Genomic DNA, 12,500 nt, shown 5'->3' on the forward strand with positions numbered 1-12,500 from the left:
TATTCCCGGTTGAGTAACTATGTAAAGGTTCGGATGGTTGCCATTCTATGGTTGATTTTGGTATGCAATGTAAGGTTCTTTGTTCACTCACGTTGGAGACTTGAGTAAAAGCTCAATGAACCAGTGTCGGATGGGTTATTCTTGTTTCACTCTATTGCAGCTCCAACCTAACACATTAGAACTGGGCTACATTTTGATAGCTGCAGCCCGCTCCACCAGTGGCTCCTTTAGGACGAATATACTCCAGGTGCCTGAATCTAAGGCTGGAAACCTTCACTCCGTTCCACGACATTTCACCGACAACTACTGCAATCACGAGTTTTTTTTTTATCTTGTATTTGTGTGAATTGTACATTTTTGAGGAATATAACTATGAAAGTGCAATATCGTATTAATATGCCCCGAGATGATCTATATCCCAGAGGATAACCATAAAAGAACCTGTGGTTAATTGCAAATAAGAACCAACCAAAGAAACCACGGACAATCTGGCGCAGTGAGTAGGATCCTCTTATAGATTACTCAGGGCTTGTTATTTATATTTACTTATGTACTTTCTTTACGCTCACAGAATGTAATGTGGAACCCGGAGGAGTGGCCAACCATAGAATGGTGATGCGGAGAACCAAATGGAGGAATGGTGTTTGTGGTATTTTTTTTTGGTGAAGGAGTGTGACGACTCGCGCTGCGAGTTGTATTTTACATACGGAACACTACGTCATACGCGATAGGGTTAAGAGTCAATCTAGTCCGATCGTGCCTCCTTTTCACCGTTTACCGACGTGCATCGGTCGCGAGTGCTCAGTTAGGTGAGTCTATTTTACCTCGCTGTATTTAGGGAGATCAGTCAGTGACGACTGTGGTGTACCCCTGTGGTAGTTTTTAGATAACTACGTTTATCTTAACTGTGATGGCCTTGTACATTGTACACCTGTGCGTAAGCCTACCATGCTGTTAACGATGTTTTTGCGCTGAGTTAGACTACCGTTGTTGTGCGATAGTCTGTTGCCCGTTTCTTTAAGCTGTTTCGCTCGCATCAAGTCGTTTGAAACGGAACTTAATTCTAAGTGTGTGCTTAGTCTTTTTTATGTTCTACGTTTTCTTTTAGAATCGTTGATTTCGTATTTTTGATAGCGTGATAAACACGTTCATCTCTTGTATATCAAAATCATATCATTAGGTGAATCTTTTTATATTTATATCATGTCGCTGAACTTAGTAGAACTAGTTAAGTGTGCTAAGGAAGCAGGTCTTTCTGCCGCGGACATAAATGCTTTAGTTTTAAAAGAGGAAGTTAGATACAAAGAACAAACGAAAGAGAAGAAAGCAAAGGGAGAAACGAGAGGAGAGACAAAAGGAGCGAGATCTGAAACGCGAAGAGTTAGAAGTTCAGGAGAGGGAAAGACAGCGCGAATATGAAGCGAACGAGGCCGAGAAGCAGCGTGCCCACGAGCTGGCCCTTGCTCGCGTGAGACCCGAGAACCTTTCACTCAATGACAGTCGTGATCATTACCCTAAATTAAGAATCCCTCTATTCACTGATGGTAATGATGATATTGATGATTATTTGCGTAGATTTGAGAAATTAGCTGCTTTGCAAGGATGGAATTCTAATGATTATCATATTTACCTTGGCTCACTCTTGGGAGGTAAGGCCTTGCAAATTTACGTAAGTTTGGCAGACGACATTTTGAAGGATTACAGTCAGTTAAAAGACGCGTGTTGAAGGGTATAACGTGACGCTGACTCATACCGTAAAAAGTTCAAAGAAAGCAAAGTTGGTGATACTGAGACTTACGTTCAGTTAATTACGAGAATGACCCAGTATTTAGATCACTGGTTAATCATGAGTAGTGTCGAAAGGGAATACAACTCGTTGTTTGACTTTTTGATACAAGACCAGCTGTTGAGTAATTGCCCTCTTGACCTTCGCATCTTTCTCAAAGAACGGACGTTCGCAAGTACAGTGGAAATGGCTCAAACAGCAGATAGGTATCGTTGCGCCCATAGAGCTGGTAGAGGTCATAAAACACCTGTTAAAGATGAATCTGCTTATAAGAAGATACGAATGTTCCCTTAAGGATGTGATTTGTCACCACTGTTCCAAAGTGGGTCACATACGTCCTTCTTGCCCCGAACTTAAATTCGCGAAACCCAAGACTTCTCAGAAAGTAAATGCTGCATTTAAGGCTAATGTAAATTACGATCACGGTATTACGTGTGATGGATCCTTAAATGGCAAGCCAGTGAATGTACTTTTTGATTCGGTTGCTCGTCAGTTATAGTGAAGGAATCGCTCGTGCCCGCCTCGGTTAAGCGAGGAGAGGTGGTTGCGCTGTCTGACTATCTGGGGGAGCGGCGCGAATTCCCCACCGCACGTTGTCTGATTAGGAGTAAATTCCTGAATGGGTGTTTGACGTCGTGGTTGCGCCGATAAAGTTCACGGATGTCCTCATAGGTATGTTGCCGGGGTCAAGGCGTCGAGCGTGAACATTCCGAACACGAAAGCAGCCAAAACTCCTCAGAGGAGCGAAATTAATGCTGTTGCGACGCGGGCCGCCAAAGCGAAGGAAAATGTCGGTCCTGACAAACTAATTGTTCCCAGCTTCAAATTTGAGAACGTCTCTAAGGCAAGACTTCATGGATGCTCAGTCCTCTTGCCGTTTTCTTAGAACACATTCGTTCTAAGGAAAGAATTAAAGCTATTGTCCACTGTTAAAAGTCGTTCGGTAAATTCGAACGAGTAAATGGGTTGATTTACCGTATTTGCGTAAAGAGCAAACACGAACACGAAATCGGAGAGAACAATTGGTTGTGCCCCGTAAATTTATTCCAATAATTTTGTCTATGGCTCACGATTCCCCTTTGGCAGGTCATTTCTCTCATCGAAAGACTGCAGAAAAGGTATTCCATAAATTCTTTTGGCCAGGAGCAGGCGCAGAGATCAAACGCTACTGTCGCTCTTGTCATGCTTGCCAGAAAACCGTCCCTAAGGGCAAGATCAGAAAGGCGCCCATGGTTCAGATGCCAGTCATAAGCGAGCCGTTTTCCCGAGTAGCGATTGATATCGTCGGGCCGATCTCCCGCCCTCGAGCCGAGGCCACAAGTATATGTTGACCTTGATTGACATGGCCACCAGATTTCCTGAGGCAGTTCCTCTGAGAAATATCGACTCGGTAACTGTTGCTGAAGCGTTGTTAACCATTTTCGCTCGTGTAGGAATACCGAAAGAGATTCTTTCTGATCGTGGTACACAATTTAAGTCTGATTTGATGGCAGAGATCAACCCACTACTTTCTATTAAGCATTATACACCAGTCCGTATCACGCGTGTTGTAATGGTACCGTCGAACGGTTTCACGCAGTGCTAAAAGCTATGTTGAAAGCTCTGCAGCGAACGACCACATGACTGGATCGTTACATCCCATCCGTCTTGTTTGCGTATCGCGAGATTCCTCACGATACGCTAAAATTTAGTCCGTTTGAGTTGCTGTACGGCCGTAAGGTACGTGGCCCTTTATCAATTCTGCATAATTTATGGACTAAAGATATTGATGGGGAGGTTAAGAGTACCTATCAATATGTATTAGATCTGAGATCTAGATTAGAACAATCGGCTCAACTAGCATCCGCTCATGCAGACGTGAATAGCAGAATGTACAAGACGTACTTCGACAGGAAAGCTAGAGCTCGAACGTTAAAAGAAGGGGATGAAGTACTTGTGCTGTTGCCAACTTCGCATAACAAACTAACTGTTCAGTGGAAGGGTCCCTATTCTGTTGTACGCAAGCATGAAAATGGGTAGACTATGAATTAAAAATAAAAGGGAAAATAAGGCTTTATCATGTGAACATGCTGAAGAAATATGAAAGACGCGAAAATGGCATTTCTCACTCTCAGGTGTGCCAAGCTTGCGTGGTAGATGCTTCTGATCCCATAGATAAGAACGCTAATGGCGTATGTGATATACCCGAATTGTATAATCCTGGTAAACGAATTTAATTTTAACTCTGAACTCTCAAATGAACAAACCTCAGAGCTAAACCTCTAATCGCTGATTTTCTTGACGTATTTGTCGATAAACCAGGCATGACCAGTACAGTAGTTCATGATATTCATTTGACTACAGAGGTTCCCGTTCATACGAAGCCTTATCCTATTCCATATCATTTACGTAACGCTTTTGACGAGGAAGTGGAAAGGATGAGGGAATTGCGAGTAATGAACCGTCAACCTCTGCTTATTGTTCACCTGTAGTACTGGTGAAGAAGGCCGACAACTCGTGGCGCTTTTGTGTAGATTTCAGGTCTCTAATGACATAAGCCTCTTTGACGCTGAGCCGATGCCGACCATGGAAGAAGCGTTGGGTAGTTTCGTGGAGATTCATACTTTACGGAAATTGATCTCTGTAAGGGTTACTGGCAAATTCCTCTGAGTGATAAGGCGAAGCAGTACACCGCGTTTGCTACACAGAAGTATGGCCTTATGCAGTTTAGAAAATTACCATTCGGTTTACGTACGGCGTGCGCTACTTTCATTAGACTGATGCGTAAGGTAACTGCTGGTCTAAACAATGTTAATTGTTATTTTGACAACTTGGTTATACATAGTCAGACATTTTCTGATCATCTTTTGCATTTGAGGAAAGTTTTGGAGCGTTTACGCGAGCACGGGTTAACCGCCGGGCCAAGTAAATGTTATTTTGCTTATCCTAGCATAAAATATCTAGGATTTAATCTTAGTGATAAGGGATTAAGTACACTTCCTGATAAAGTTAGTGCCATTAAGAACATGCCTTTACCGGAGACGAAGAAGCAGTTACGCAGCTTTCTCGGAACTCTCTCGTTCTACCGAAGTTCATTCCGAATCTGGCAAACCTCGCATATCCCCTGAATGCTTTGTTAAAGAAATTTAGTCCTAATAAACTGAATCTGACCCCTAGCCTCGTTGACAGGATTAACGAAATTTAAAAGATCTCTTGATGAATGCCCCTATTCTAACTTTGCCCGACTACAGTAAGACTTTCTATCTTCGCACTGACGCGAGTGATACTGGCCTCGGGGCCGTCTTGTTGCAAAGTGTCGATGGCGTCCTCATGCCCATCGCCTACGCAAGTAGAAAACTTAAAGATCGGGAGACTCGTTACGCTGTCATTGAACAAGAAAGTTTGGCGATCGTTTGGGCGATCGAAAAATTCTATTGTTATTTGTATGGACGCGAATTATTCTGCAACTGATCAACAGCCATTAAAGTATATTAAAAACATGAAAAACAGCAACGGTCGGATTATGCGCTGGTCACTCGCCCTTCAGTCACATTCATTCACAATAGAATATATAAAAGGCCAAGAAAATGTGGGAGCTGACATACTCAGCAGATGTTCTGTATAAAGTTTTGTTCTTGTTTACTAACAACCTACGTTATATTAATGATAATTTAAGTTGAGTGAAAACCCCACTTTTCGCGGAAATCTTGCGATTTAATTTGAATTGCGGGGGCTTTGTAAGGGTGTTCTTTAGTGATCGTTTCACTATTTTTTATTATGCGTGTGTGTTTGGTGTGCGGATGACGTGTAAGGTTCATTTGGTTCACCTCCACCGTTCGGACGGCAGCTTTCGAGTCCACCAAAAGGCCTCATGTCAACCATGGTCGGTGGTTGCCATTTCTATGGTTTTTGCCACTCTATTCCGAGCTCCAACACCTGAACACATTAACTGGGCACATTTTGATAGCTGCAGCCACGCCACCAGTGCTCCTTTAGACGGAATATACTCAGGTGCCTGAATCTAGGGCTGGAAACCTTCACTCCGTTCCACCGAATATTTCACGACTACTACTGCAATCACGAAGTTTTATTTTATCTTGTATTTTGTGTGAATTGTACATTTTTGGAGGAATTATAACTATGAAAAGTTGCAATATCGTATTTAATATCGCCCCGAGATGATCTTATCACCGAGGATACCATAAAAGAACTGTGGTTAATTCAAATAAAGAACCAACCAAAGAAACCACGGAAAAATACTTATAAATTATATCCATATATATTATCATATATTTATATTATTTATGTATGTATATGTGTATAGATTTATCACATTATAGATATTTATACATATGTATGTCTTATATTGTATATATTAGTTATATATATGAATTATAGATATTTATATAATATATATATATATTATAATTATAATTATATATATTTATATATATATATATATATTATGGTGTGTTGTGTGTGTGTGTATAGATACCCATATATATTTATACATAAGTATATCTGTATTGTAATATATAATTCATATAGATGCATATATATTTCAGATATATATAATTAGATACTATACATATATATTATATAGATATATTATATAATAATAGATTATTATATATATATATATATATATATATATATATATATATATATCTATATTATATGCAAAAAAAAAAAAAAAAAAATTGCCAAAAAAAAAAAAAAAAAAAAAAAAAAAAAAAAAAAAAAAAAAAAATATTATTATATATATATATATCATGAATATAGATATTATAATATATATATATATAATTAAATACATATACATATACATTGTACACATTCTCATACTATGAACAAATATATATATATATATATTATATGTAAATATATACATACTAATATTATTACATAGAATATATATATATATATAATATATTATATATATATATATATATATATATATATACATATATACATATACCATATATATATATTATATATATATATATATTATATATAATATAATATATATATATATATATATATATGTACAAACACACATATCTATGTATATATGTAATTAAATATATTTATATATTTGTATATTTGTTTAGATACATATTCAATATATATTCTTCTTTTTCTCCTCCTCCTCCTCCTCTTCTCTTCTCCTCCTCCTTCTTCTCTTTGGATATATGTGTTTACTTGGTTATCTCAGTGCCGAAGGTATAGCGGATATGCGAAGCCATGCCCACTGTGTGTTTAGATTATTAATTTAATTTATTTGAGAGTTTAAAGGGAAAGGCATGTGTAGTCTGGCAGGGGCTGGAAGGTAAGCTGTGTTGAGAATGAATGAGGTCGCTATTCATAAGGTAAGGTCTTGGAAGAATTAGTATTTGCGTTTTGCAAAGCATAAACCTGTTTGGTAATCTGCAGTAATGTATTTATATGATATACAGTTATGTACATTTGACTATATATATATATATATATATATATATATATATATATATATATATATATATATATATATATATATATATATTATATACATACACACACACAAAACATTTCCTTGTGAAACAACCAGATCCAAGGGGTTAAGATTCTAATGCAGTCTGTGCCATGTTCATAATAAAATGATATATAAATATCTGTTTCATTGAGTTTTCCTTTAATTTTTAAGGTACAAAGGATTCTACAAAACAGCCTAAGGGGTACAGATGAACATAAAGGCTGGACACCCCCGACCTAATGACTAACAAAACTAATAGATTTTTCAGCAGCTTCCAATCATGTGCTCTTAGATAGCAAACATGATTAAGCAAGGATCAGCATTTGGGATTTTGCCTTTTATGCATATACAGACACTCAGACACGTATACAAGGACATGAAAGCTGGATGTTCTTCTGTGTTCCTCTCAGACTAACACAAGGAACTGAGATGGAAGCTTGGCTTACATGAATTCAAATGGTTTATCGCTTGTGGGCTCAGAGAGAAAGAACAATACATGAATAATGAATGATTTATGTGTAGATAATAACAACAATAATAAAAAAGGGTATTTATAATAACAGTTATAGTAATAATAATAAAAAATCAGACAAAAGGAATGGAAACCATGGATAGATTTTGTGACAACCGAGTGTACATTTATGTGTATGTTATATATTTTTATATATGTATATATATATATATATATATATATATTTTTAATATATATATATATAATATATAATTAAAATATATATTATATATGTGGTGTGGGTGTGTGTGTTGTTGATGTGTGTTTTAGTGTGTGTGAGTGTATTTGTGAGTGTGTGTGTGTGTGTGTGTGTGGATGTGTGTATGTGTGTATATGTGTGATAGTGTGTATATTATATATATATTATATATATTATATATATATATATTATATATATATATTATATGTAACATGTATAGTATAACATGTATGTGTGTGTGAGAGTATAAATATGTATAAGAATGTAATATAATTATATGAAAATATCCATATAAAATGTATATTACATTAGTTAAAAACCACACAGCCAAATCCTCACACATGCTGATGACCATTATCTATGGAATGTAAGGATATTAATTTATAGTGTTCATTGTAATAGACATATGAGGTATGAATGAAAATGGATAACTTCACATGCAACAAAGGCATTTAATGCATTTTGATTATTTCTGAACTAGAATTACATATGTATTTCTGTAGATGTAATGCAACGCTTCAAATATATATCTAGTGGTGCATATATTCTTTTTCATTTATGCCTTTTTAAAGATGCTAACAATAATTTATCCTGAATTCTTTCTCATGGTATTAAAAAAACTACAATTGTCAACTAATATATTTCAGACATATACACAGATAAATATACACGCAGATGCAAATATAAGTGTGTGTTTTTGCATGTGGACTCGATATATCGAAAAAACAAACAAACATATATATATATATATATATATATATATATATATATATATATATATATATATATATATACTACTATATATAAAATACAAGAAGTTTCCTCCTGTAATTTTGGTCTAAAATCATGCTAGAAGTCAGAACACTCGTGTATAAATCAGCCAACGACTTTCACATCTGTAACTTTATTGATGACGGGGAGAAGCATCTTCTTTGAAGACTATGGACATTCGTGGCCATCTTTCTAATCACCCCCAGTCAGTGATGGCAGTGCATGTGGATAAAAAGTCTATGAAGACTAAAAACACAAGTCATATCGAGTAAAACTTGATCAAACTTGACAAAACTACATATTAAGAATAACATATACAGCACAAATCAGAAAAAGGTAACTTTTAATATCTAAGAAGCATCTGGCTTATGGCTTATCCTTTGTATGTACTCTCATGTGATTTACTAAACCACTTTTCAAAGCAAAGGCCTTATTACAAATCTCACAGCAGTATGGCTTCACCTTTGTATGTACTCTTATGTGTTTCACTAGGCCAGCTTTCTGTGAGAAACCCTTATTGCAAAACTCACAGCTGTATGGCTTCTCCTTCATATATACTCTCATATGTTTTCTTTGGCTAGACTCAGCTGAGAAGTCTTTATTGCAAATCTCACAGCTATATGGTTTCTCCTGTGTATGTACTCTCATGTGCTTTACCTGACTATCTCTGTATGAGAAGGCCTTATTGCAAATCTCACAGCTGTATGGCTTCTCTTTTGTGTGTACTCTCATGTGGATTACTAGATTATATTTTTCTGAGAAATCTTTATTGCAAATTTCACAGCTGTATGATTTCTCTTTTGTATGCACTCTCATATGCCTAACTACATGACTTTTCACATAGAATGCCTTATTGCAAATGTCACAGTTATATGGTTTCTCCTGTGTATGAACTCTCATGTGGTTTACTTGACTACTTCTTGATGAGAAGGCTTTATTGCAAATGCTGCAACTGTGTGGCTTCTCTTTTGTGTGTACTCTCATGTGGATTACTAGGTTGTATTTTTTTGAGAATTCTTTATTGCAAATCTCACAGCTGTATGGTTTCTCTTTTTATGCACTCTCATATGCCTTACTACATGACTTTTCACATAGAAGGCTTTATTGCAAATTTCACAGCTGTATGTCTCCTCCTTTCTATGTCTTCTCATATGAATCTCTAGACTATCTTTATATGAGAAGGCCTTGTTACAAATCTCACAGCAATATGGCTTCTCTTTTGTATGTACTCTCATGTGACTTTCTAGACAATATTTCTGTGAAAAAAATTTGTTACAAATCTCACAGCTGTATGGCTTCTCCTTTGTGTGTGTTCTCATTTGCCTTACCAGACTAACTTTCCATGAGAATGCATTGTTGCAAATCTCGCAGCTATATGGCTTCTCTTTTGTATGTACTACATATGTGTTACAAGATTACTTCTCTAGAAAAGGCCTTATGCAAATCTTGCAGCTATATGGCTTCTCCTTGTAGTGTCTCATGTGCCTCACAGATTTTTTTTCGTGAGAAGGTATTGTGCAATTTCACAGCTGTATGCTTCTCCTTTCTATGGTCTCTATATGAATCTCTAGAACATTTTATAAATGAGAATGCCTTTGTTGCAAATCTCACAGCTATGGCTTCATACTTTTGTAGTACACTATGTGCTTTCTAACGATTATTTCATGTAAAAAAAACTGATTCTAAGGAATCTCACAGTTGTATGGCTTCTCCCTCTGTTGAAAGTCTCCTATGACGCGCTAGATAGCTTTGCAAAAGTGTCTTGTTACAATCTCACATTTTATGGCTTCTCGTTGGTACTCTCATAGTGAATGCTAATTGATTTCCTTGAGAAATCTTGACACAAATTCACAACTTACTGGTTCTACTTTAGTTGTGTTTCATGTGCCTTACAGACTAACTTTTCCATGAAATGCTTGTTGCAAATCTCGACTATATGGCTTCTCTTTTGTATGTACTCATTTGCTTAAAGATTACTTCTCTTAAAAAAAGGCCTTATAAAATCTTGCAGCTTGGGGGTTCTCCTTTGTAGTTTTCCAGTGCCCCACCAGTTTTTTTTTTCGTGAAAAAGGTATTGCTGCAAATTCACGATGTATGGTTTTTTTTTCTAGGTGTCTAATTTGCTTTTTACAAGTCTTTCTTTAGAAAATGTCTTAATGCAAGTGCACGCTTATGACTTTTCTTTGTATAAAACTTAAAAAATTTATGCTTCGTGAAAACCCTTTTTGTAAATTTCACAGCTAATGGTTTTCCTCGTTTTCATTTCATAATAAAAAAAACTAGATCATATGGAAAGGGCCTTGCTGCAATACACAGTTGTATGGCTTCCCTCAGTTGTACGTCAACGTGCTTTTCTAGATGCTTTTTGGAGAGAGTCTTATTGCATATCCCCCTTTATAGGGCTTCTTTTTTGTGGGACCCCCATGTGAATTTTTGATGTGTCTTTGAGAAAAATTTTTGCCACACACCTCACATGCAAAACATTTACTTGTGGTTTCAACTATTAGTTGTGTTTCCCCCTTCGTCTATCTCGTACATCATTTGAACCCATCGTTTGAACACGTCTTCCCACAGTCCTTATCCGTAAATGGTACTTTTGACATGTCATTACAATCCTGAACCAAGTTACATGAGTCTTTTGCATGTGATTCATGTCTCAGATCAAGAGGATTATGAAGGAAATTTTTTTCATGTATTACATTCACGTTAAACACTTCATTTCTCGCTTCACTCCAAATCAAGTGGTTCCCCTTCTTTTATTTCCAGGAATGTATCTTCGGTGACATCTTCGCTTAGCTCTTCCTTGACGCTGACTCCTGTGCCGAGTATTTCTTTGCCCGTGAGTGGGACGGAAGGCATCCTGTCACCGAGGAAACTCATCATCACCCTGTGAACGGAAAATAGAACCAAAATGACAGACTGCTTTAAAATTAGAAATCTTAAACACAGATACATAACTATACACATATATAGATATATATACATAAATGCATATTATTATACTTAATATACATATATTAAATAACAAAATCAAATAAAAATAATAAAATATTATTAATATAATATAAAATAAAAATAAATATAATATTATATATATAGTATATATATTAATATATATATATATATATATATAAGTTAAATTATAATTATATATATATATATATATATTATGTGTGTGTGTGTGTGTGTGTGTATAGATATGGATATAATATAAAGATATATTTTATATACATAATATATATATTATTTATACATATGTATATAAATAAATAAATATCTATATTTTGCATTCATATGAACATATTATATATATATGATTATGTCATAAGAAATATATATATAAATATATATACATACATTTTCACACCTAAAACATTTATTCACACAAATATATCTATAAAGGTATATAAACATATATACTTATGTATAAATATATATACACATATATAAAGATAATATAATCTATGATATATAATATATATATATAAATATAATATATATATAGTAAGTATATAGATATAGTATAATCTATAATAATATATATATATATATATATATCTATATATATATCATAATACATATCTATCTATCTATATATCTATATATTATATATATATATATATATATATATATATAAGTTAGTATTATATATATTATGATATATATTTATATATAGTACACAACACACACACAACACACACACACACACACACACCACACACACACACATATATATATAATA

At 35.1% G+C, this 12,500-nt stretch overlaps 1 protein-coding gene across 1 annotated transcript; it reads right to left on the reverse strand.

Moving 5' to 3' along the window:
* Window positions 1-7,565: 7,565 nt before the first annotated feature.
* LOC119568546 (zinc finger protein 235-like) lies at window positions 7,566-10,112 on the reverse strand. Its single transcript, XM_037917086.1, has 5 exons — window positions 10,087-10,112; window positions 9,579-9,794; window positions 9,221-9,374; window positions 8,295-8,345; window positions 7,566-7,688 (listed from the first exon to the last, which is right to left on the reverse strand). The coding sequence occupies exons 1-5, from the start codon at window positions 10,110-10,112 to the stop codon at window positions 7,566-7,568; spliced, it is 570 nt and encodes a 189-aa protein (XP_037773014.1).
* Window positions 10,113-12,500: the final 2,388 nt, after the last annotated feature.

The sequence above is a fragment of the Penaeus monodon genome, chromosome 44, assembly GCF_015228065.2.
Source record: "Penaeus monodon isolate SGIC_2016 chromosome 44, NSTDA_Pmon_1, whole genome shotgun sequence".
Classification (NCBI taxonomy): Eukaryota; Metazoa; Arthropoda; class Malacostraca; order Decapoda; family Penaeidae; genus Penaeus; species Penaeus monodon.

Coding starts and splice junctions, on each gene's coding strand:
- LOC119568546 (XM_037917086.1), bottom strand. CDS start 10,112: ATGCATTCTCATGGAAAGTTAGTCTG. Junction 8,346..9,220: donor ACATAAGAGTACATACAAAG/GTGAAGCCATAC, acceptor TACATTCCATAG/ATAATGGTCATCAGCATGTG. Junction 7,689..8,294: donor CTGTGTGGTTTTTAACTAAT/GTAATATACATT, acceptor TCCTTGTGTTAG/TCTGAGAGGAACACAGAAGA.